General features: G+C 34.9%; 6 protein-coding genes across 7 annotated transcripts; 2 read left to right on the forward strand and 4 right to left on the reverse strand.

The window, feature by feature from the left end:
• The first annotated feature begins 4,399 nt into the window (after positions 1-4,399).
• LOC140176915 (uncharacterized) lies at positions 4,400-4,864 on the forward strand. Its single transcript, XM_072208481.1, has one exon. The coding sequence runs from the start codon at positions 4,400-4,402 to the stop codon at positions 4,862-4,864; it is 465 nt and encodes a 154-aa protein (XP_072064582.1).
• An 80-nt stretch (positions 4,865-4,944) lies between these two features.
• On the reverse strand, positions 4,945-8,661 carry LOC112728956 (RNA polymerase sigma factor sigF, chloroplastic-like). Its single transcript, XM_025779319.3, has 9 exons — positions 8,283-8,661; positions 7,493-7,644; positions 7,286-7,389; positions 6,886-7,089; positions 6,495-6,768; positions 6,164-6,394; positions 5,933-6,073; positions 5,642-5,842; positions 4,945-5,400 (listed from the first exon to the last, which is right to left on the reverse strand). The coding sequence occupies exons 1-9, from the start codon at positions 8,371-8,373 to the stop codon at positions 5,113-5,115; spliced, it is 1,686 nt and encodes a 561-aa protein (XP_025635104.1). The 5' UTR covers positions 8,374-8,661; the 3' UTR covers positions 4,945-5,112.
• A 1,309-nt stretch (positions 8,662-9,970) lies between these two features.
• Positions 9,971-11,386, reverse strand: LOC112730742 (uncharacterized). The gene is made up of 3 exons (XM_025780803.1): positions 10,891-11,386; positions 10,563-10,749; positions 9,971-10,367 (listed from the first exon to the last, which is right to left on the reverse strand). The coding sequence occupies exons 1-3, from the start codon at positions 11,384-11,386 to the stop codon at positions 9,971-9,973; spliced, it is 1,080 nt and encodes a 359-aa protein (XP_025636588.1).
• Positions 11,387-13,762: 2,376 nt separating this feature from the next.
• On the forward strand, positions 13,763-15,113 carry LOC112728958 (transcription factor TCP11-like). The gene has a single exon (XM_025779322.3). The coding sequence runs from the start codon at positions 14,191-14,193 to the stop codon at positions 14,794-14,796; it is 606 nt and encodes a 201-aa protein (XP_025635107.1). The 5' UTR covers positions 13,763-14,190; the 3' UTR covers positions 14,797-15,113.
• A 206-nt stretch (positions 15,114-15,319) lies between these two features.
• Positions 15,320-20,329, reverse strand: LOC112728957 (OVARIAN TUMOR DOMAIN-containing deubiquitinating enzyme 12-like). 2 transcript variants are annotated; one of them, XM_072210340.1, is made up of 11 exons: positions 19,311-19,648; positions 19,114-19,233; positions 18,105-18,545; positions 17,860-18,014; positions 17,425-17,498; positions 17,094-17,148; positions 16,858-17,006; positions 16,729-16,777; positions 16,209-16,293; positions 15,859-15,915; positions 15,320-15,734 (listed from the first exon to the last, which is right to left on the reverse strand). In XM_072210340.1, exons 3-11 carry the CDS (start codon positions 18,463-18,465, stop codon positions 15,673-15,675), a joined length of 1,047 nt encoding a protein of 348 aa, XP_072066441.1. In that variant the 5' UTR covers positions 18,466-18,545; positions 19,114-19,233; positions 19,311-19,648; the 3' UTR covers positions 15,320-15,672. The 2 variants fall into 2 exon arrangements, with proteins under 2 accessions (XP_072066441.1, XP_025635105.1); XM_025779320.3 differs by lacking the exon at positions 19,114-19,233 and having other exon boundaries at positions 19,311-20,329.
• A 1,065-nt stretch (positions 20,330-21,394) lies between these two features.
• Positions 21,395-24,980, reverse strand: LOC112728959 (serine/threonine-protein kinase PCRK1-like). The gene is made up of 5 exons (XM_025779323.3): positions 24,516-24,980; positions 23,546-23,953; positions 22,706-22,966; positions 22,379-22,501; positions 21,395-22,210 (listed from the first exon to the last, which is right to left on the reverse strand). The coding sequence occupies exons 2-5, from the start codon at positions 23,924-23,926 to the stop codon at positions 21,695-21,697; spliced, it is 1,281 nt and encodes a 426-aa protein (XP_025635108.1). The 5' UTR covers positions 23,927-23,953; positions 24,516-24,980; the 3' UTR covers positions 21,395-21,694.
• Positions 24,981-26,045: the final 1,065 nt, after the last annotated feature.

The raw sequence follows: 26,045 nt of genomic DNA on the forward strand, positions 1-26,045 counted from the left end.
CACTAAACATAGAGATAGTGGAGATTGAAGAAACTGCCGCTAATGGCCACGGCTATGAGTCGTTTCTGTTGTAGTGATTATTCCTAACAAAATTTCTGAGCATACATAAAGCTAATTAAACTAAGGCATAGTAACTTTAATTTATACATGCACTATGCATATTTATTTCAAGGCACGCATCAATGTATGTGAAAAAATATATATATTTGTAATTGATGAACCTCTACAATCCAATGAAATTAACAAGTAAAATTTTTACCATTAATTAAAATAACATAAAAAAAAAAAGAAAGTAGAGAAGAAGCACCTAATACACAAAATTAGAATACCAATAATTAATAACTGCGCTCATCCGAACAAAGAAGCATTGCTATGCATCGGCGAAGAATGTAGAATTTGGCTCTTTGCTCCTTCATGAGATGTCTGCACTTCTTCCCAAAAGACTTATTGTTGTTGTGGCAAGCACTTCTATTGCAAACTTGTTCTTCTCCTTGCTGTTTCTGATGATTATTATTATTATTACTTCGACTTATTGTGGCGGTTTCTTTTGCTGCCATGGATGAATATTAATTAATGATTTTATAATATGTGTGTGGAGCAATCTATATATAGCTGATGACGAGTACGTGGATATGTTGTATGTTGTGATATTGGAAGATAGTAAATTCGGGATCTTCTAGATTATGTTCATCATGGACATACATACATTGATGTTATTTTAACCTAACAGTTGACATACATACAGTAGCAAAGGGACAAAAGGATTGGCCCATTGTCTATGTTCTTTAATTTGTTTTGTTTTAGGGGAAGATAATGTAATGTCCTGTAATTTAATTTACTCCATCTCCTGCATTTTCACTCTATGGTTTAATAAAAATAATGTGTAATTGGATACCCTAAAATTGTTATATATAAAGGGTGCAAAAAATTTTCATTTGCTTTATTTTTTGTTATCTTATCCTTTGTTGAGTTAAGAAATTAACAAACATAATTTAATGATGAAAAATATTAATTTATTGGATTAATCACTCAATTAATTTTGATGATTTTATTTAAAGCAATGCAGGTTAAAATATTATTCTTGTAGTAGCCCAATATAGAACAAACTAAATCTGTAATTATGGGCAACTTTCTCGGTCAAAGCCCAAACAAATACAAACAAAGACGGGTTGAGTGGAAAATAAATCAAAAACCCAAGTTCAAATTGAATTTTCTCAAGCTGATCTCTCCAAGTTGTTGCCTCTAAAGCAACATTCACTTTTTCACTTCGATCATAACTCAGAGGAAAGAGAGAGAAAGTTTCGTTCTTCAACTATTCACCAAAGAAGAAAGAAAGAGAAGGGTTAAGCAAAAAGGGTTGAAGTCTAATTACCTAAATCAAACCACATCAATCTAAGTTAGAGGTTAAAGGTGATTCATTTCTTTTTACATGCATCTTATTTTCTTTCCGCCTTCTCTAACTCTCTGCTACTTCATTTTGAGATATATGGAGAAAGTCATTTCTAAAACACACTGCTGTGAATCAAAGGCTAAGATTATTTCTTGGAGACCATGAAGTATCTCAAGGATTCAGATACGTGATTGTCATTGAAAACTTGTCCTCTTTACTGTTTTGAGGCATTCGGTAAAAAAAAAAATTATTTCAAAATTTTAATTTGGGAATTAATTGAACAGAGTAAAAAAGATAAGTTGGTGTAGCACAAAGTTCGAGGGTTGACTTGGAAGAAAGCAACTCAATAACATGCAAGAAGATATAAAAAAAATTTGTTTATACTGAAGCAAGGAGAGAGAACTAGCGTTTGAGGTTTATGTTCTGAGAAGAGCTCTTTAAAAAATTTTATCAACTTGGACAATCTTTCCTAATCAAATGAGCATTCCACCAAAATGAGAAACTAAATCAGAGGCAAGCAAATCTGGTTCATCACATAGCAAAGAGGCTGTTGAAGCATTAATCTTCTTCATGTTTTACAGATTGTAATTTTATTTTCAATGTATATATTTCTATAATTTCTTGAGTGGTAAAAGACAAAAAGAGAGAGTTTATGAAAAAGTCAAAGAGTGATAAAAGGTTGAGTGATACACGTGAGTGAAAAGTCTAGAGTGTCTTCTGATTTTTTTAGATTATTTTTGTGTCTTGTATCTTATATCAGTGAGGTACTCCTTTCTTAGTTGGGTAAGCACTAAGAATGAAGAATTAGGTATTAACATAACCAAGTCAAGTTAGGTTAGAATTTGAGGGAGAAAGGATTGTGTCAATCCCGTAGAATTGGTGTATGTAATACTTTAACTATAGTGGAAATTCCACCACTGTTGTGGTGGAGACTGGATGTAAGTTGCATTGCACAAGACAACTAAACTAGGATACATGATGGTGTTAGCTTATCTCTTCCTTTCTCTGTTTTATTTTTTGATATTCATGAGACAAAATAAAACTGTTTCATAAATTTTTTGCTGCTGAATTCGAATAGAATCTAAGTCAAAGGTGATAAGTTAAGCATTATTTCTTTAAACTAAAAAAATGTCATAGATTCAACGTCCCTTCTATAAGTTTTCTACAACTTTCATCCTTTTATATAATGTATTTATTTACAAAACTATCTCTTTATAAAGGATCATTTTAGGAAAAATAAATTACAAAAAAATAGTCAATTTTATCGATAGAATAATTATTGACAGATTGTTCAATCTATTAATAAATTTTGCAAAAACCACATGCATTACTTAAAAACCTATTTCCAAATACTAAAAGGAGACTTATTGTAAGAATACACTTCTTTAAGAAAAATTTAAACCCAATTTCCACTTAGCTACTTCTTGATTCCACAGAAAAACTAACATAATTAATATCTCACATTTGGTCAACATTATTATTTGTAAAGATTCAATAACTACTGGTCGCCTAAATGAAGATAGGCTTACAGCATATAGTGATTACATCATTTTATAAAAAATCTTAACAGCAAAAATTTTAACTATTGGATAGATTTTTTTAAACGATTATGCTATGTGTATATCAAAATCGTTACAATATAAAATATATATTAAAATAAAAATATATATTAAAAACAAATTAAATAAATTACGTATGTATAAATATATTAATAACTAATTTTAATGACTAATTTTAATATATAAATAATATTTTTAAAAAACTCCCAAGTTCAGCTAGACCGAAAAAAATGAAGTCATCACTTTTTATCTTAGATTATATAGTTACTGATTTCTGAGAGATAGGGCTGCTAAATAATAAGTATGGAAATAAATGTTTTCTTATTTATTATTATTATTATTATTATTATTATTATTATTATTATTATTATTATTATTATTATTTTGAAGTGGTTTTCTTACTTTATTGATGAATGCAAAAAAAGAAGCAAATATGATGCAAGATTTGACACCATGTCGTGTTTGACTTTTTGGCCAGTTGAAGCTGTGCATTTATATAGAACCTATTCAACCCCCTAAGATTTTCTTGTTTTTCTCAATTAGAATATAGTGAATACAAGAATATTGTCACTTTTTTCTTTTTCTTGTTACAACTTATTACAATACTACTGCTTATGCCTTATGGCAACCATATATATATATATATATATATGGAATTTCGCAGTGGAAGGGTTGGTAACTTTGGTATTCAATGTAAATTTGGTAAAGATTCTTTTTTACAAGTAAGTTTGTTCTAAATTATCATCCAATTATGTATCTCATTTTAGTTTTTGACTCAAAATTGATTCAAACCGCACATCCTTACATTTAACACTATTTCTAGTATAATAAATACTAACTAAACCCTATTTATTCTTTTTAACCTAAAATAAAGTTTTAAATAGTTTTATAAATAATTATTCAACTATACTACATCGGTGTGCACCAAAATCAATCATTAGATTAAAATATAAAATACACATAAAAAATAAATTATATATATATATATATTTTATATATATATAAATATATAATAATTAATTTTAGTGACTAATTTTAAAGTAATATTTTTAGTAGTTTGCATAGAATTGAACGAAAAACTTAAATGCTACCTATTCTTTTTCTTTTTGGAAAAAATATTATATTCATTCTTATATGCTAGCTACCTCTTACTAGTTGCTACATACTGCCTCATGGATGTGAAGTATATGCTATTATTGTTTCTTGTGCAACATTTACATATATATATTCATCAGAGACTCAGATCACAAAAATAAAATGAGATGGTATATCAACCAATCTATCATAAAGATCACAACACATACTACGTACATGCCCAAACAACAAAGGATTTGTGACTCTGTTAGTTTGACATCTCAATTTTCACATGCAGCCTATAAAATGTCATATTTATTGCAGCTATTAAAAAGAAAATATTAACAAAATTTGCTCAATTTCCCCCTCTGAAACTATGGTGTTATTCAAGATAGCTGGTGCACAAATAGTGCCTGAGATAGATATGTATCCAAATGAAACTATTTTTGATTTGAAAGATAAGATTGAGGAGAAGTTAGGAGTAGGCATACATAGGCAAGCCTTATGGTATCAAAACACAAAGCTCAAAGATGAAGCACGCATTAGAGACTATGGATTCCGTTATGATACAACACTGATCCTAACCGTTACGCCACTGCCACCGGACCTGAAACTACATGTTCTGGTGAAGTTCAATGGTAGCAATGGTTATGTGAGGGTGAGAGAAATGGACAAGGTAAGCGACCTGCGCAGGAAAGTTGAGAAGTATTGGGCAATTCCTCAACAGTTATTCACTCTTCGTCGTTTCAAAGTGGAGATGAAGGATAGTTACCCTCTTAGCGCATATTATGTCACTGATGATTCGGATGTTGAACTCGCCATGTTGCTTCAACCTCGTTGATTTAGTAGTGTCGCTTGATTGACATTAGTAGTATTGTATGTCGTAAATCATTAAATCTTGTTATCATTATGAAACTGATATTTAAATAATGAACCATTTATTATTAATGCTAAATACAACAATTATCTGTGGAAACAATATTAACATAAGCCTCACCTTTATAACACTTGGATATTCATTTACCAAACGTCACCTAGCTATTACTGCTATAAAAAAACGTAGCTAGAAAAATTGTGCAGGCCATGGTTCTATACAAGCAAGTCTGAGTAAACATCATGACCTTGACTCACCAAACACTGCCTAAGCTTGAACAATGCTCGACTCTCCAACTGACGGACCCTCTCCTTAGACAAACCGAATATTTCTCCGATTTCTGATAAAGATTTCTGTTGGCCATCTTCAATACCAAATCTTAGGCGGATGATCTTCCTTTCCTTTGGGCGTAAGTTACGTAGGAGGTTGAGCACATGCCGTCTCATTAGTTGTTTTTCAACTGTCGTGTTTGGGGTCTCAATTGTGGTGTCTGCTGTAATTTCCTGATATTATAAGAGATAGGTGGTTAATTCTTAATTCTAAATCATTACTACGAGACTTTCTCCATTTGTTTTTCTATTTTGCAATTATCAACACAACACAAAGATCCTTAGTACAACATTCAACCATTGAAAACGCTGTAAATATTGATGCAAACGCTGCATTTTTTTAAGCTTCATTTTACAGATCTTTAAGAAGTAACATGATATCAAAATAAAAATGGCATTAGCTACTACAACATACCTGGTAAGTTGTAGCTTGGTCTGCCCAGACAGTTTGCTGCATAGAAACTGGATTTCTTGCAACATATAGCAAATGGTCGATTTTCTCTCGTGTAATCCCTACCCTCAATGCTAATTCTTCCTTGGTTGGTTCTAGATTTCCTTCTTGCATGTATAGTTTCTTTGCCTCAGATATCTTTCCTAAAAGGATATATATGTTTTCCTGGATAAACAGAGGAATAGCATTGATGTTTGGGTAACATATCATTTCTAATCAGAAGGTGAAAGCTTAAACTTAGACAACCAAGCTTACGGGCAAACGGATTGTCCGGGAATGTTTGAATATGGCTTTTCGGATTGATTGCCTTATCCACCAGTATGCATAAGTACTGAAACGGCAGCCAGCTTGTGGTTTAAACTTCTCAATACTCCTCATTAGACCCATACTTCCCTCCTAAAAGATATGATTGCAGCACTATAAAATCAAAATGGAAACAGGCCTTTACCATGGAGGAAGGAACATGTTTAATTTCTTCAAGATTACCTGTAATAAGTCCTGGAGGCTAAGGCCGCGACCCAGATAATTTTTCGCAATATGAACTACCATGCGTAAATTAGCTTGTATCAGCTTTTCTCTGCTTCTGTTACCACAATGAATCTGCATCTGCAGCGTTCGGCAGCTAAGTCCCGTACCCTCAGCCAATTCTACGACAGTTGGTTCCCTCCCAAACTGAGACTGAAGCCTGGTTTTCACTTCTTCTAATCTCATTAAGTCCTATTACATTACGCACATTTAGGTAATATAAATACCTTAAATCCTTAATAGAGCATATCATATGTTAAAAAGAAAGATATTAGGAAATTGAGTGTAACACCTGTATCTGAGAAATCAACTTAGACTCTTCTTCAAGTGTCAAAAGTTGCTTTGTGTCAGGACCCCACAAGAACATGTGCAGCGCATCATTTTGGTTCAGTTCTGCATTTATTTTCTTCCCTACGCGTAGTCTTCCTTGAGCATTATCCTTTCTTGGAAGGTAAGTTTCATCATCCTTAGCTCTAGACTTTGGCGCTTTTCTTTGTTTTGATCGTCTCTCTAGAAGTCGTGTTGACCTCACAGTTTTGTTGCTTCGAAGCGAAGGGACATCCAAACTAATGTAGAGGAGAATGGAAGAATTTAAGCATTACACTCCAAACAAATTGACCTATAAACATAAACATGAAAATTGTATCAAGGATGTTAGAGTCAACTAAAAAGATAGAACTAACCCAAAATGAAGAGATTCATCATCATCAGCTTTAAGTGATTTCAAGTCTTCAACTACTGAGGCCGCTTGTTTTGATGCTGACAACGCTTTCATAGCAAGAGAAACTGCATTACATTGCAAGTCATCTGCCAGCCTCTCAGAGTCAAGAGCGACACGTTCTGTAGTCGAAGAGGCAGCAATGTCTTCTATTCCCGAAGAACTCAATCTACAATAGACCATTTATACACCAAGGTCTTCATTAATTTTGAGACAAAAAGCAATAGCAGCTCCAAGCTTGCCAATTCAAAATTTTCTCATTCTAATTCTTTGAGAAGCTTATCCCAATAAATTACACAAATTTGAGAAGCATAAACAAACACAACCTAAACATAAAAGATTGAAAAAGAAATTTCATATCTTACATGTTCTGTAAATGAGACCAAACATGCAATTGCTTCCTAAAATCATGCACTAATTGATCAGCAGTGGCAGTGTCATTCTCTTCATCAACCAGGGCACTATCCATCTGCCTCACATTTAATTTTAAGAACAAGTCAGTGAATTTCATGTAACCAGAAGGGATCATAACATTATACCAAAATGTAAAAGTATATCAACAAAATCTAGACCTGAGACGTCTTTTCGTCCTTATACATGTGCAAAAGAGATTTATATTCATCACGTGGCTCTTGTAAAAGAACCGAGGTAGGAAATTGCTGTGCTGAAATGCTAGAAGAACAAGAGGAAAATGTGAGGCCGACCTGTTCGCGGAGCGTCAAAACTGCACATTAAAAAGCACAACCATGTAAGAAGACAATTTCAACTCACACAAATGCATTAGGAGTACATCAAAAAGGAAGGTTTAGGTGAAAATTAGGAGTAAATCACATCCATAAATTAGCAAAATCAAATGCATTAAGACACTAACCATGTAAGAAGACAATTTCAACTCACACAAATGCATTAGGAGTAAATCAAAAAGGAAGCTTTAGGTGAAAATTAGGAGTAAATCACATCCACAAATTAGCAAAATCAAATGCATTAAGACACTTGCAAATTGAACCGACTCAATTATTTTCTCTCTTTTCACTCAACAGTCAACACAATAGCACAAATAGAGCAAGGGTTCTTGAGCTCCAGCGGAACAAATAGGAAATGCACATTGCATAAATTAAACTAGCATTGGTAAATTAAAGTACAGAGATCAGGGAAACACTGAAGTAAGTAATAGTAAGAACTAAGAAGACAAAAATAACACTAACATAGATTACTAGCTGTTTTTTTTCACCCTTAAGATAACACTAACATTTATTCCTATCCTCAAACAACAAAACATTACGATGTTGCTTTCAGAATATAAAATATACGTGGAATTCAGAATGTAAATTGACATAGCAACTGAATTGTGATAAACAGTACCTGGAGGAGAAGAAGGAGGTGAATTGTTGCAATGAAAAGCTCTAGAAGGAAAAGGTGAAGAGGAACAAAACATGTTTGTTACAGATTCCATAACTGAAACTGAAAGTACTAAGAAATCATATCATAGTACTAAACTACTAGTAGTAGTAGCAAGTAGTAAGTTGGATTGTGTTGTTGCTTGATTCATTGTGTTGAAGTAGAAGTAGAAGTAGAAGCTGTATGTGAGTATTGTGTTATGGATAATATAGATAAAGCAGAAGCTAAAGTCTTCGTAGCTTATTTCAGACCTCAGATTTTGCTCTTCTATTTTGTTTCAACGGATTAGGTTGTTCTTTTTTTCATTAATGCCTATGAATCATGATGACGATGATACAAAATCTTCCATTGGGCTTATTTTGGGCCACCCTTATGGGCCTTTTCTTCACTATTGGATGTGGGCTAAGTTTCATATTTTTTTCATGCATTTTTGTTAGTTTAATTAAAAATTGCTTGAATATTTATTATTTCCCCAATTCATTATATATTTAGTACTATTAGATTTTAATATATATGTTAGATTAAATTAAGTTAGATTAATGTATTTAAATATAAATTTAATTTTAATATAGTATTTAATTATATACAATTATGTGAATAAAAATAACTATTTTTCATCTATATTATTTAAATAATTATTGAAATGAATTGTATAGCTAAATGATGGTGTAAAAGATTTTGACTAGTGCAAATCAATTTTAGGGTAAAAAACTTATATAAGCCAAGGCAAGAAGACCCTAACGTAAATACGCCAAATCGAAAATCGTTTCAGCAATAAGCCAAACACTATCTTTATGTAATTCGAACCAAGGTGGTTCGAACTACAAACCTGAATAATTCGAACCAGGGTAGTTCAAATTAGGGGAGAGGAAATTTAAACGTAATTCGAACCAGGGTGGTTCGAACTCTTCTTGCACGTAATTCGAACTGGCCTAGCTCGAATTATTCATTGGAAACCAAACCATGTAATTCGAACCAAGCTGGTTCGAATTACCCTTGGCGTGGTTCTTTATAATTCGAACCAAGGTGGTTCGAATTATGGGTGATTCGGCTATATAAGGAGTTCGAATCACCCTCATTCGAACTATTATTCCTACCCCCTACCCCACAAAATCTCAGAGAAAACGACCCAGATTCTGTCTCGGAGGTACTCCTCCATCCGCCTTCACCGCTGCATCAGAGTCTGTCGCAGGGATTTCGGCGGCACCCCTGCATGTTGCGCCACCAGCACAGCCTGCCCCACCAGATGATGGGGATGACATCGCATCTGTTTAGATGATTCACGTTTCATGTATTTTTTTCCTTAAAGTTCATTCATGTACGAAAGTGATTTGTATTTTTTTTGTTATGTTATAGTCTGTTCACCTATGTTTTTTTTATTTGTGTTGTTGGACTTTGATTATGTATGATCAATGAATCTTGAAACAGTTCAGTGTTTATTTTTTCTTATTAAATTGTGCACCTACGGAAAATGTAGCATTATACATAATTAAAGAAGCCGTATTCATTACTACTCGCAACAATCAAACTAAAAGTCATGCGTACTAATGTAAATAATACTGACACTAACAACATGCAAAATAATGTAAATAACTCTAAGACTAGCAACATGCGCACTAATGTAGATAATGCTAACACTAACAACATGCATACTAATGATGTCCTGTCTGAGACGAGCTTCCAACCTGTGGGCAACTACGTCGTGTGTGTCCGGGTTGGCGACATAGGCCGCACCTCTTTGGCCGATTCGGATCTGCCTCGTCCATATTCGTCCGTATCCTAGTGGATCTAGGACGACCCTCTCTGGCACGCCTCTTGTCAGGGTCTGGAATCACCGTGGGCCCGTCGTAAGGTGGCCAGAATCCCTCCGGGATCGGAGGTGTGAATCCCATCCGATACACACTGAACACCGAGCTAATCTGATAGACGCTGTGAACGTAAGAGGTCCAGGTGACCCGTGAGTATGCACAGCATGCAAGTGCGTGCTGACACGGGAAATGAAGAGACTGGAAGTACCCGCAGTCACATGTCCGAGAGGCAAGTGATACTCTGTAAGTACCCAAGGAGAAAGAACCAGTCGGAGTGGTATCTGCTACAGTGAACTCGGAGTTATCCCGGTCATACAGCGTCACCGTGAAGCACCTGGCCGTCTTCATGTTGGCCTCAATACACTTCACCAAATGCTGACTGAATTGTTGTCCTGTTCCCATCTGGGCCTCAGCCTCTCTCCCCTTGCGAACAAACAGTTCCGCAAGCCTACCATATGTTGCCTTCACCAGGGATGCTACAGGGAGATTTCTGACCCCCTTCAGGATAGAGTTCACACACTCGGAGATGTTCGTCGTCATGTGACCGAATCTCCGCCCTTCATCACGATGCTGAGTCCACAACGAGTACTCAATTCGGTTCGCCCACTCACACATCGCCGGATCTTCAGATCGCAGGATATCAAACCAGTAATCAAATTCAACCTCGGTCTTCGCATACGCCGCGTTCACTAGTAGCCTCCTAGCGTCTTTGCCCTTGAAGGTTAGGGCAAAATTAGCCGCTACGTGTCGTATGCAGAATGCACGGTACGCAGATGGCGGTAGCCAACCGCCGTCAGGGGCCTCAAGCGCAGCCTTGATGCCGTTGTGCCTGACCGATATAACCAGCAGACCGGGCTGCGGGGTCACGTGCTGTCGAAGGTGCGAGAGAAAGAATGTCCAGGATTCCGCATTCTCACCCTCTACTAGTGCGAATGCGACAGGTAGAATGTTCGAGTTCCCGTCGTGTGCAATCGCGATGAGCAACGTCCCCCCATACTTCCCATACAGATGGGTGCCGTCAATGCTCACTAGTGGCTTGCAATGACGGAATGCCTCGATGCACGGCGGGAAAGTCCAGAAAAGCCTGTGGAAGTACGCTTGAGACTCGTCCACTTGTCCTCCAACTCGAACTGGGCTCGTCTTAAGGACGACAACACTACCAGGCATCGTCATCTGCACACCCAACACCCACCTAGGTAGGTCGTTGTAGGACTCATCCCAGTCACCGTATATGAGGGCAATAGATTTCTGCTTCGCCATCCAAACCCTCCGGTAAGTCGGCCTAAAACGAAAGTGCGCTGCCGTGGCGTTCAGGAGCACCTTGATGTTCACGGATGCATCGGCCCTAACCATTGGCATAATAAACGCCGAAATCACATGATAATCCAAACTCCTGTGGTCACTCGAGATGGATGTGGCCAGGCAAGTGTGAGGTCCATTGTACCGTTTAACCTCCCAAATGCCCTTGCGCTTCCGGAGACTCAGTCGAATCAACCATGTGCACCCATTCCCAAACTCGGAACACTTGCCCACATACCGGCGGTGATCGGACTCCACCACCTTGTACTGTACCCCTCGCCGGATGCTGTAAGTCTTCACACTTAAAAGGGCCTCATCTTTATCCTGGAATTGCTGACCAACCTGGAACTCTGTCAGACCAGTAGTCCCTTCCGCATCTCTAGCTCCGAATCCAACAGCGTGCCCTAATACCCCCTCATGTCTCATGGCGTCCAAGTCCAACGAGGAAAAATGTGGTGGATACTGCTGTGTGCCAGAGCTAGAACCACCTACCTCCAATGCAGGCCCAGTCGCTCCAATATCATCAGCGCTGTCATCGTCAATCATATCCGGCTCGACGTCATCCTCCTCTTCATCAACCAAAAAACCGTCTCCTACGCCAACAGGTGCAACTCCCACTAAAGCGTTCGGCAAATTTTCCCTTTCCACTACCTCCTCGCCTTCGGTGCCATTGAGGTCAACAGCAAAAGACGGGGAGGCGACATGTTGGACCACTGGTTCGTACACAGGGATGGACGAGGAAGCAACGGCAGGCCGGGAACTAGAACCTGCTGGATTCACTAACGTGTTCGTATTCCTGTTCGAACCGCCGGAGCTGGATACAACATCAACCAGCCGTGCCAACAACTCCGGTGTCCTCACCTCCGGAAACTGCCGCCGACAAAGAAACATTACTTGCAAGTCCACATCATTATTAATCGTGAAGCAATCATACTTCACGGTATTCTGTAGCACCGTGACTGGAATGCGATAGAAAAACTTCTTTACCCGCTTCGCACCATCCAGACCGAGCTTCATTAGTACAGCGCTAACAAGGTCATCATAACTCGTCGTAGATGTTACGACAATACATAGAGGATTCTTATCTGTGAACTTTACTCCGGAACGAGTTTTTCTATTAACAGATCCTCTGTGGTGCACCAAAACCACAAAACTCTCCTCACTAGCCATCTTACTCCCTCTAATGAGACTAACTCACGTTTGGAACCATATATATACAGCTCAGTCTCACACTAATTCGAACTGGTCTGGTTCGAACTACGCTTTGTGTAATTCGAACCAGCCCGGTTCGAATTACACGGAAACCGTCTCTCTCTATAATTCGAACCAGCTTGGTTCGAATTACGTTCATTCTTAATTCGAACCAAGCTGGTTCGATTTATTACCAACCAACAAAACCTAATTCGAACTCACCTGGTTCGATTTACTAACAATTAGAGTTCGAACCAACCTGGTTCGAATTATATAAAAATACGATCTGGCTTATTGCTGAAACGATTTTTGCTTTGACGTATTTACGTAATTTTTTGAGCCAGTTGGCTTATTATGGTTTTTTACTCTCAATTTTAATTAATCTAATTATACAAGCATTACTAATTTTTAGCACAAGTAAAATGATTTTGTGAAAGAGATGGGACAGTTGGGACATAGAAAAGCGTGGAGTTCAGGTGGTTTTGTCTCAGGTTTGGTGAGTCAACTGACATGTTGACCATTTGGGAAATTGTGATGCAAACAACATTAGTAAATTTTAAGTAACCTTATCCTCTGGTACATTTCATCATTCGTACAGTATTTTATACTTATAAGAAAGTGGAACATGTTACACCTTCACAATAGTACTTACGTGATTGTACTCGCACTTTAAAATATGGATGTAGTTATGTATATTTGTTAATATTATTATCAGTAAAAAATTTTAAAATTATTTTTAGTAAATTTTAATTTTATATTTTTACATTAAAGTCTGTAATTAATAATAATAAATTTAATTTTTTTTTTTTTTATAAACGATAAGACAATTGATAAATTGAGTAAAGAGAAGAACTAAAACGAAAGTATTTTAATGGTTTGAGATTCACCAAACTTATTTGGAAAAATAAATCCATTTTCATTAATACTAATATCCGTTGTAATGAATGGTACATGGTTTGAATTTTCAGGGAAATATTCAATCCAAATCTGGTGTCCAGCATCTAGAATTAAAAAATTCATCTGATCCTACTAATATCCATGTAATGTGATTATGGACATATTGTCTTGCTCCTTTTAGCTAGAATGACCTTGTATTTGTTGTATGCAACACTTCTTCTTCTCGTTTTTTAAAATCAGTTACCAAATAAAATGTGTATAAATATCAATGCAAAAATGTGATGTGAATATTAAAAATTAATGACTAAATCAGTTATTATATATTTATATATAAATATATATTATTTAATTTATTTTTAATATATATTTTATATCAATAATTAATTTAATAGTTAATTTTTAATATATATTTTATATAAATAACTGAGTTATTAACTAATTTTGGTGTATAATTTATTTTTAAATACAATTTTTAACAGAGTTTTGTTATAAAGAGGAGTTAAAAAAAAAAGTGAGGCCCACTGGACAGGACCCACAGGCCTGAATTGAAGGGAGGTATATAAACATTATCTACCCTTTTGTGGGGTCAATCCATCATCATCGTCTCACTTTCACTTTTCAATCCCCTTCTCTCTCTAAAACCCTAAAAATCTCACCTTTTTCCCCCTTCAAATAACATGAGCTCCGAAATAGTTCTCCATCAGCAATTTTCCCAATCAGAACCTCTTCCTATTTCCTCCACCGTCACCACCACAACCACTACCACCGGCGTCGCCCTCAGAAAATCCTCCGGCGCCGGCGCATTATCCACGACTTCATCACGCTCCAACAAGGACCGCCACACCAAGGTCAACGGCCGCGGCCGCCGCGTTCGCATGCCGCCGCTCTGTGCCGCCCGGATCTTTCAACTCACACGCGAGCTCGGCCACCGCTCCGACGGCGAAACCATCGAGTGGCTTCTCCGCCACGCTGAGCCATCCATCATCGCCGCAACCGGCACAGGTACCGTCCCTGCCGCCCCGGTCTCTTCCTCCGCCGCCGCCGTCACATCCTCAGCTCCCTCTGTTTCGTGCCGTGTCCAGCCGTCTGCATCCGCCACTCCGACGATGGTCTGCGCCGGCGGGAGTCAGTGGCCGAGCCGCCGACTCGACCTCTGCCAGCCTCCTCCAGGAATGGAGTACGCCTCGGTGAACGGTCACCGATACATGCCGTTCACGTCGTTGCTGTTGCAGCCAGCCACGGCGGATGAATCGCAGCACGAGGAGGCTCTCAGCGATCAATGATAATAAGAGCTTTTTAATTTTATTATTTTTTATTTTTAGCTTCGGAGCGTACGAGATTAATATGTGGATGTTTTTGTGGGTTTTAGATTTTAGGGCTTCTTTTTTAAATGATTTTATTTTAAGGTTAGTTTTTAGTGTTGGGTGGGGATCAATGTTAGAGGTGTTTAGCTACTACTACTGCTAGTGTCTATCTTATTATTTGTTTTTTTTTTTTTTTAATTGTTTCCTTATCTTACATAAAGAAGGGTAAGATACTAAGATAGCTATGTAAATGATTTAAAAACCTTATGAATATAATGATTATTTATTAATATGAACATCTGAAGTGAACTATCTATCTATTCTTTGGAGCTCTTTTTAAGATTTGAATTGAAGAGAATAGGAAGAAGATCTGTTATGATGCTAATATATATTATATTTTTGAATGTATCCGTGGACCAATGTGAAAACAAACTAGTACGAATCAATCATTCACCTTATAGAAGTATCCAAAATGTGAAATGTTCATAGGTGCAAGCCCAGATTATATTGTTAATAAGGAGGAAAATCAAATTGATTTATTCAGAAATGTGGCACATGAAGGTTATACTATAGCACCACAAAAAGTTCTTGCTCCTGTACAACGAGAAATACTTATATGGTTTTGGAGCACATTTATTACATATTTTATGATCATCTATAATTCTTTGTTCTGGGTATATCTGTATAGTATTTAAACTTTTAAAAACATTGTAATGCTCCTAAAATATGCATTAACTGTGCTCAAAGCATGCAATGATTTCTCCTGAGGCGACCCTTAGATGATGAATTTGAATACAGAAATCCATTGGTCTAAAAAGGAGAGTGGCACACCAAATAATTTGTTGCTACACAATCTTAATGCCTAGTCCCAAAGTTCCACCACCTTTTCTTCCTTCTTGATTCAATTGAAGGTATATCTGGATCAATAGTTTAATACAATATATGTTAAGCTTGGCCATTCATAGTAATTTAATTACATAAATCCCAAGTCATTTGATCAAATTCTGATCCAAAAGGATGAAAGTTTTGTTAAAAATGTACCTCCTTGAGGATAGATTGAGTTGTAATGCACCTCTGCCCAAAAGCTGAGGAAAATCACTGCATTAAACACACAATTTTCAATTTGATTACGGTATATGAAGGTGAACAACAGAAAAAGAGGTCCTAAAATAAATGTTACCTTAAGAAAATGGAAAATTATTAATACAATATGTTGTTCATGATGGTAATTTATTCAAACAATTTTAAGAAACAGACAGAGAATATAAAACGTTGCATTTAGAATCATTTGCTATTTCTGAAGTACCATTGGGGTTGAAAACTATGTCGAATTGTTCGGAAAGATTTTAAGAAACAATGTGAGATGAAGAGAATTAAGAATAATATCTTACCTCCTTTTTGTTTCTCAAAATGAGGAACAATCTCTATGCAACAGGTATCCTTGAAAGAAGTCATCACAAAAATTCTTACACAATACTGAAAAAATAACACAAGGAACAAAATTTCAGAGCTGCCCAATAGTAAGTAAAAATGCATATCACACCACTGGTAACTTCAAGTATTATTATGAACTTCACAATGATTGAAATTTTATGAATGGTTTCTTTCAAAAAGGATTCATCCTGTGTTCTAGTGTCATGGTCGAATAATGTTTAAAAATCGGTAACTGGTCCATGCATTTTATTAAGTAGGAATGACAATTGGTTGCTGCCAGGCAAATTGAGCATTCAATCTCTAGAAGATTTAGAAATGACAATATGTCATAGTAATTGTTAATCATGAAGAAACTTGAAAACTCCAAGCCTAAACTACATTAAAGTTCAAATGGTCAAAGTACTAATTCATGAAAACTTTGGCCAAGCAAATATCTGTCACAGTGGAACATAAATATTGAAGTTGCAAGACTAATACCGAATCTGCAGCCGCTTGAAGAGTGACATGATCGCCCCATTCACCACTCCTGGTTCCATTAACAATTTAAGTAAAAGGAGTTATTGGTTACCCTTGAAGAAATTATAGAGGAAGAAACTGGATTCTTACTTAGACATCTTCTCCAAATAAGCACCATATTCCATGGGAACATATCCCTCGTAAATCTCTCGATGTGATCTCAGCTGGTTCACAACTTGTTGTCTCACAAGCTCATGGTGATCAGGCGTGTTATATAGTTGATCAGATAATGCACGAAACTGGTCAGGAATTTAAAATATTTTACTATTTGAAATATGGAAGATGTTATCTAACATTGAATGAACATTAAAATTAAAGCATCATACCTGACAATTGCCATCACCTTGAACCTGATGCTCCACAAAGTCGAATAACTGCAATCTGTTTAAAAGTATCAATACATATGGCATGTTGAGTATATGCCTAATAAAAGACAATGTTACACAAAATGAATTGTTCTGTCAGCCAGTCTAAACTTATTTTTTCTTTCTTTTTTTGAACTGAAATACACTTCCTGAAATTTCATATCCAACCAAACCACTCTATTGATGTTGGGTGTGATTAAACTATTGTGTAAAGGATAGAATTTGAAAATCAACCACATACTCGTAGTTGATATATGACCATGACAAATAAAATAGATCAAAGGTAGTATACCTATCTAGAAGCCTCTGATGATCCGAAGTTGCTTCATCAATAGAAGGAATTTCTCCATTTATTCTTGGAACATGCTACACAATAGTGGAAAAACAATTTTAAAATCATACCGCATTAACATACAAATTTCATAATGAGGGTAAGAAAATTAACAGGGAATAGTATTTCTTAAACTGAGGGATTGGACAAACCAACATGTTAAAAATTACCACTAACTCAAACCAGAAGTAGGAATAACTGCTTCCAAATTCCACAATAAAACTTAGCAACAATCGTTTGAACTGAATTTCAACATTGACATCAATTAAGCTAACAAGTTAAAAAGCATAGTTGTTTATTACTAAAATGAACATCCAAAGGAACTGAGCTTTTATTTTATTGATACACTAGATGATTCAAAAATGAATCCACACAAGCATGAGAAGAAACACATACACGAATTGGATCCATCTGACTCAACCTCTTCTCAATTTCATCATCAAAGGGATATTTGTCTGTTTGCTCCAATGAGTATCCTGTCACTTCATGAGGACTATAACATGAATAAGAAGTTCCTACGCCATTAACTTCTTCGTGAGTATAGTCATGACCTGCATAAATAACATATCTGAATAAACTAACCAACTTCATTCAACAAGAAAAACATCTAACATGAACAAGCACAAGTCCTTTAACCATACCTGGCGTACAATAGTTCCCAGTTGGTGTATTAGGCCAATAATCAGATACAGCGAACTGCTGTTCTTCTGCTTGCGACTGTCTTGATTGCTCAGCAATCTGTAGCTGTTGAAACTCTTCCTGAAGAGTACGCGCAATGATCTCATCATTCTCCACTTGGTTACTTTCTTCGGCATCATAATGGCTACGGAAGGAGCAGTCTCCAATATAGGGATCATAATGGCTATGGTAGCAGTGTTCAGTATAGGCATCACCATTATCATATTGATAAGCATTACTGTAGTATCCAGGACAGTAACCATTGTCACCATCAAGAAAATCAATACCCCACTGAATAACATCCGAATGCTCATATAAACCCATTTTCAAATAGTAACAGAAAGATCTGAAAAGTCTTCTATACGAAAATATTGAAATGATTTTGTAGCAGCAAAATAATACACCTGCCAAAATAAGCTTTGAACATTAAGAGTTGAAGCTTCAGCTGTAATAATTAATGAATACAAAGACATGCTATTCATGAAAATACTTATGACATGGGCTATGATCATTAAACCAGATATTATGAGTCAAATTAACTACATCATAAGCTATTTATTTATTTAAAAAGAAAAAAAGGCAATAAAATACAGGCACAAATTCTTCCTCTCAAAGTTAAAAGTTAAAACACAAAATCAGGAACCATTAATCATCTATTTCATTGATTGTGTTTGAGATCAAGCATCTTTGCCGTACATATCCTCCTAAACTTCCACCAACACCCAAAGTCAACTTCACAAATTCTCTTTTACCTTAAAATTTGATCCTCTTTAACCAAAACTATCACTTACAGTCTCTGTATGCTACAAAAGGAAAATACAATATTCACAGACTTCTTATTCCTATTGACTCCATTTCTACATCACACAACTTCAATATCAACAAAATAAACCATGATAGAAATTTGAGGTGACCTCACAAAAACAAAATGAATAAAATACACAAATAAGAAAAAGAAAATCCAAAGTCTACCTTGAGACTAATCCTTATGAGTTGTGCCAATCCAAAACGAACCCAAATAAGCTCAAAAAGGAAAGGTTCCAACTTTGCAACACAAACAACAAATGATCCAATAACAACAGCACCCACAGACTGAGCAGCATAACCAATCAACTAAGAAAACTTTTTATATATATAAAAAAAGTAACATATTTGAGAAGCTTCCGTACCTTGGATTCAGCTCCAACCCAGCTCAGAAAAACTCCAAGTCCTGTTTGTTCAAGGGACCTTCACAGAAAACCACTGTGTAGTTATGAAAAATTACAAAGGAAGATGGCTATGACCATACGATGCGTTGAACATTCATATTGATGGTGTTTTGAGCTAACAAAAATAGGACATAAAAGTGTGTACTTGAAGCCTTTATATACAGTTTGCCACGCCGTTAAATGTCGAACACCTTCGTTGGTTTTGTACTATTTTGAAGAAAAAAAAAATCACAACTTTTCTGATTTTAGCGGCATTTTCCTTAGAATCCTAAAATTTATAACATTAAAATCTTAGAATCTCCGACCCAAATGACTACTTATGATGCTTAAAGCATCAAAATTAAATTTTGTGGTTGGAAACTTCAATCATCTGCATCATTGAACGTTGGATTTGAGGGAATGAGAGAACGTACGGTTCAGATTGATTACTGAGTGATGAAGGTACCAGAATCAACGGCTGTGATTGGTGGAGGATTGTCCAATAAATTGATGTGGGAATTGAGAAGATACAATTTTTCAAAATAAATATAAATAAAGAATATATCAGAATGAAAAAGTTATGATTTTTATCGTTTAAAAATGAGTTATAAATTTTTGACATTTTCAATAATTAAAATATTATGATGATATATAGATTAAAATATACTACAATATAAATTTAAGATGATAGTGACTAATACAATAATATAATAACATGATTATACATAATCTGATAACTAATATATGAATTTAGGTTGTCCATGACAAAAAACTTAAGTACATAAAATTAATAAATAACTTTTCATTTGTTTTTTCCATGAAACGTGACCTTGGAAGCATGCAACCTAGCTTGCAGGTTTTGGTTGTTTTTTTATTACGAGTCTTTTTCTATAATTACATATAGAAACCTAATAAAGTCGGCTTTTTGGAATGATTAAGGTCAGAAAAATCCAGCTCATAGTAATGGACTAATTGTGCCACAAAAACTTGTTACCTAAGTTATATATTACACATTAGTTTTTATTTTATTTTATGGACTTCAATATAAATAGTTAAATACGCGTGTGATGCACTAAAGGTTTTAATTAGTTTTCTATAATTAAACCTATTTTTTGGAGTGTCACATTCAGGTACACTGAATATTCTCACTTTTTTAGTGATAGAGGTTATCCTTTATATTTATTATGAGGCAAATTTAGTAATTACTAGTAAATAATAACTAAAATTATAATAGTTGTCTTCTTTATTCTATTTTATTTTGATTTCCCAAAATTAATTATAGGGCTTTTCTTTATTTAATAATTTTCTGCCACCACAATAATCCAATAGTTATTATAGTCAAGCATTTTATTATGCATATCCTTATCCTATCCGATTCAGTCAAATATTTTGTTCCAATCCAATCCTTCTCTTCAACCTCCACCATAAAATTTCCACATATATTTTCTACCCTTCAAATCACTCATAGAAAAGAAAAAGCCACCATTTTATTGGCTTTATTCATGCAATAAAATAATTTAGATTAAAAATAAAGGTGAAAATTCAGGTGAAGTCGACTTCACATGAAGTTGATATTTAAGAGTCGTTAAATAAAAATTTAGTCAAATCAATCAAATTATCTAACGGTTTTCAAATATCAACTTCACGTCTGAGTTTCCACCGAAAATAAATCCCGTGTGATCTTAACGTCAGAGTTGATGTTTACACATCTTTGACATAATACACACATATATAAACAAGTTGGATGATGAGTGGAATATATTTTATATGATATAATAATGATGCTAGAAGACATAGCTAAAACTTTCATGTTAATATTGAATCTTATTATTACGGTGTTTAATTTACAAAATAAGGTTAGTTCTATGATGGTTATTTAGTTGGTGTAATTCACCAAAATGAATGGCTGAAATGATATATAAAAATCATAATCTGTAAAAAAAAACTCATATAAATTCATATATTGTTTTTTTTAACTTACAAAAAATTTAAACCCATATTCATGAAATTAACCTGTAAAATCTGTACAAATCAAATAGAAATTATGATAGAGCTTCTTTGAGGTATATGAAAAATAGATTATCTATATAATATTTCTTTGCATATAACTCAACTCATTCAATAATGTACAATTATACATCCATATGGAATGAAAATTACATCCATGTCTCAGAAACATTGGTAGAGTAACATCCTTAGAATTTTCTAAAATTTTTTGAACAATGCAAACTAACTCATATGGTAAGTGTAGAACTTTATGGCAGCTATGTACACTTTGTTAGAGGAGATGATGAAGAGTAACAAAGAAAATGTTGCCTCAAATTCATAGGGTTATTTGATTGGCTTAAAAGCTAAGAATATAATAATCAACATGCTCTTATAACCTTTGGTCTCCACATCCTAAACCAATTACTACAATCTGCAGATTTTGTATCCATAATGAACCTTTTCTTCTTGTTTATTTCAGTGTCATGGGAAGCTTCTATTGGTTCTACAAAGCTCAATGGTGCCTGTGGATTGGCATTTACATAAGAATCCATGATCCGGTTCAGCATTTCTAACACCTCACTCATCTTAGGCCGGTTCTTCGGATTTCTAACCAAGCATCGGTTAGCTACTCTGGCTAGTCTCAGTGCCGAATTTAAGAGGTGCTTCCTCTCAAGTCTTGGATCCAATATTATCTGAAATTTCCTACTATCTGAGAGGTATGGCCTTATCCATTCCAACAGATTCTGCTCGGCCTTGGGCCGGTTCCTATCGATGGGGCGCCTGCCGGTAATGAGTTCATAAAGGAAGACACCGTAGCTCCATACATCACTCTTTGAGGTGAGTCGGCCGGTTTGAACATATTCAGGAGCTGCATACCCCATTGTTCCTACTACCTGATTGATACAACAACCATTTAAGAATATTTGTTATTGTTAAAGATATAATTATTTATGTATCTTCTCTGTTTCTGCTTATGCAAAGATCAAAATCAATAAAATCTCTGTTTATGGTGAAGAGTGGATTAAATATATGAAATTATAGGTTGCTAAACATGGCCATACCGCAGTTGAGACATGAGTTAATCCATCAGATGGTCCCAATCTTGCTAAACCAAAGTCAGATAGCTTTGCATTCCACTCCTCATCCAGAAGGATATTTGAAGATTTGAAATCTCTGAAAATTATCTAAATATGACACACATAGATAGTTACTTAGTTAGCACAAGAATTACAAGATGCATAACACATTTGACTATCTTTCAGTTTAGCTAGTTACTACTTCATTTTGGTCCTTGACTTTGTATATGAGACATTATATGCTTACAAAGTCGCGGACCAAAGTGAAAAATTTACACAATGGGAAATTATATGCTATCTTTTTGGCTATACCTGAAAATCCATTTCCTCATGCAGGTATGTTAAGCCTCGAGCTGCATCTTGAGCTATCTTCAATCTCATGCTCCATGGTAAAGGAGTCTCTGATCTAGGGGATAAATGATGTTCAACACTTCTTTTTGGCATGTATTCGTAAACTAGAAGCCGCTGGATTCCTCTTTCATCATCTTCGGCACAGTAGCCAACTAGTTTCACAAGATTAGGATGCTCAACTATGCCTAGGACATTCACTTCTGTAACCCATTCCCTATGACCCTATAAAGCCAAAAAGATAATAACACAAGGTTAACGCATTGTGAATTTGTGATGAACAGAAACAAATACAGAAAAAGGTAACACACTCTAAATGTAAAATTATTTATATACTTCTACCTAATAGCTCAAGTTTTTGGAATAGAATAACTCATAGTAAGGTATCAGATTATCATGGCCTATCCTGTAGTTAATCAAATTTCAGGCTCCAAGTCCTTGTCTTAGTCAAGGGGTGCATTAAAGTTCCATATCACGTAGACTCTAGAGATAAAGCCTCAGTAACCTTTAACATCAAAGCTAGCTTTTCGGGTTGAATTCGACCTGCTCAATTCTAATAACATAATTGCAATCTTGTATAGCAGGCAGGGAATCTTAGTAAGCCCATTATTGTAACTTCTAATATTGTTCTACTTTAAGCAACTTAGTGAAAGTTCAATTACTAAGCCCTAGATATCAAAACACATCAAAATGCCATACAGAATGAATCCAAATACATATATATATATATACATAACAACAACCAAATTTGTATAACTTTGAAGAGGTGAAATAGAGGTAAGATAAGAAGTTAAAAAGACTTGCCTGAATCCCTCTTTTACCAAGTTGTTTGACTGCAACTTCAATTTTTCTTGAAGGATCATCAGCACTCTTGATAAGTCCCTTGTAGACACACCCGAACCCACCCTCTCCAAGCATAACGGACCGGCTGAAATTCTTCGTGGCTGATTTCAGCTCGGATACAGAGAATACTCTGAGGTTGCTGGGTCTCTGTGACATACTTGGAAATGCATTCCTCCTGAAGGAATCTGTGCTGTTGTCTGAGACATCCTGAGAATTCAATTCGGAACCAGATCTCTTCATCTCACCCTCAACATAAGTAGACATGTTAGACCGACCCGAAAGCGATAGAAAGTTCTTAGGATCATCCTTTTTCTCTCCATAGTTAAATGGAAAACACTTCATTGCAAATTAAACTTGACTGGAGCTGGACTGCATTTTCAGAACAGTGAAGGAAAACTTGAGAAACATACATGAAAGGTCATTGAGAAGCAACATAACACCTTCAATTAAAGGTCACAGCTTAAGGAAATATCTCAAAGACTTCAACAATTTATGAAGGACAACTCATTTTCCCTAAATTTCTTCATTGAAAATGCAACATGGCATCCAAAATTGAATGTCATAGATATATGATGAAGACTTGTCATATATATATAATATACCACTAACTCAGAGAGAGGGGGGAAAAGAACAAGCATTTGCATTAAGACATTAACTAACCTATCATAATTCACAGCAGCTTTAATTTTCAGATAACCAGAACATAAATTCTGTTAAGAAATGAAATATGGTCATCATTCAAAGATCCAACCCTATTTGAAGTAAGCCAATTGTTTATGAGGACAATCTAATGAGTTAATTTCAAAACCCAAAAACAAGTCACAAAATAAGAACGGCACATGTATCTTCAAATCCAAATTCCAGAACAGCATAAGTTGCCCCTAAACAGATAAAAGGAAAAGATAGAAACTTTCATGAAAATGAAACTCACCTCGAATCCTAAATATACTGAATCAGATATAGTTTGATCACAAAGAAAGCTTCAGCTTGTGGGAGCTAAACAAAGCGACAAAGTTCCCTTTTTTTTTTCAGCAGTGAGATTCTGAGAAGAGCCTCTTCAAATCATGGCCTCCACATGAATAGAAAGACTCCACTTGGAAACTTGAGAGGCTGCATAGGATGCAGGTTAAAGCTCACCAACCAAAATGAGAAGCCAAATGAAGGAATGAAAAAACAACCTCAATTCATGTTTCTTCAATGCAAATAGTATATATAATAATAATTTCAGTTTGTGTAATGTGAAAGTGTCTTTGGAATATGAGAGACCAAGTAAAAGAAGGGAAGAAAGGGCAGAAACAGCTTAGTTTTGTTGTGAAATTGGAGAGAGAAAAGGATGAATGAATCTAAGTGGCGCTCACATGCCCCTTGCTTTGTCTCTTTCTATGGATTTGGACACACTCATGTGTGTTAGTTAGTTAGTAATATACACTGCTATCTTCGGTAGATTCTAGGTAACACCCAACTCAAATCAAAAGTGTTTAGAAAGAGAAGTAAAAATGTAAAATGAGAAGTTAATTTTTATTAATTTATAATATTCATAAATATATATTTTATTATCTTAATTTAAAAGTAATTAGTTATTTATTTTACTAATTCTATTAACTTTTTCACTTTAAAGATCCATATTTAACTCAATGAAATTAAAAGTGTGAATTTTTTTCATGTTAATAGAAAGAACGAGGAAGGAGGTATGATTAGCAAGGGCTTTCGCCTCAAAGTGGAGCCTAGATAGGAACCTTCATGGACGTTTCCATGGTTGACCAGAGTCTTTGACTTTGAATACAAGTCATGAAGGGCTAAATCAATGACTTCATCTTTGATTATATCATTTATATGATTGTGCATTGGTGTTGGAGAACGGTTTAATTTCACGTGTTACATATGAATTTTTTTTTTTTTTTTTACTATGCTATGTCTATTTTTTTTCCTTAAATTACTTTAATAAACATATATCTATGAACATTATTTTAGTTTCCATTTGGTTAATATATATGATGAGACATAAATATAGACATAAATATTAAAGATATAGACATAAAATATTTGTATTTTTGTATTGTATTTGATAAAAATAGAGAACAAAACACACATATTTAAAAAAGATTGAATTATCCTTCATTTAACTACAAATTTTACCACCATCACTATATACCTATTACCTCAAACATTGTTCATCATCACCATTAATTTTTTTATTTCTTCTAATATCATCTTAAATTATCATTTAAATATTAAATATATAATTTTTCTTAAAAAAATAAAAATTTAAAGCTCAGAATTTATCAAAGATTAATAAAAATTTAAATAAAAAAATTAAATGTACAATTTTTTCTTGAAGAAAATAAAAGGATAAATTTAGTTGTATAATCTAAAAGAGAAAGAGAAAAAAAAAGAAAGGTTTGGAGAGATAAGAAAACAAATTTTAAAATTTTAATAACGGTAAAAGAGTAAAAAATCAGTG

The sequence above is a fragment of the Arachis hypogaea genome, chromosome 12, assembly GCF_003086295.3.
Source record: "Arachis hypogaea cultivar Tifrunner chromosome 12, arahy.Tifrunner.gnm2.J5K5, whole genome shotgun sequence".
Lineage (NCBI taxonomy): Eukaryota > Viridiplantae > Streptophyta > Magnoliopsida > Fabales > Fabaceae > Arachis > Arachis hypogaea.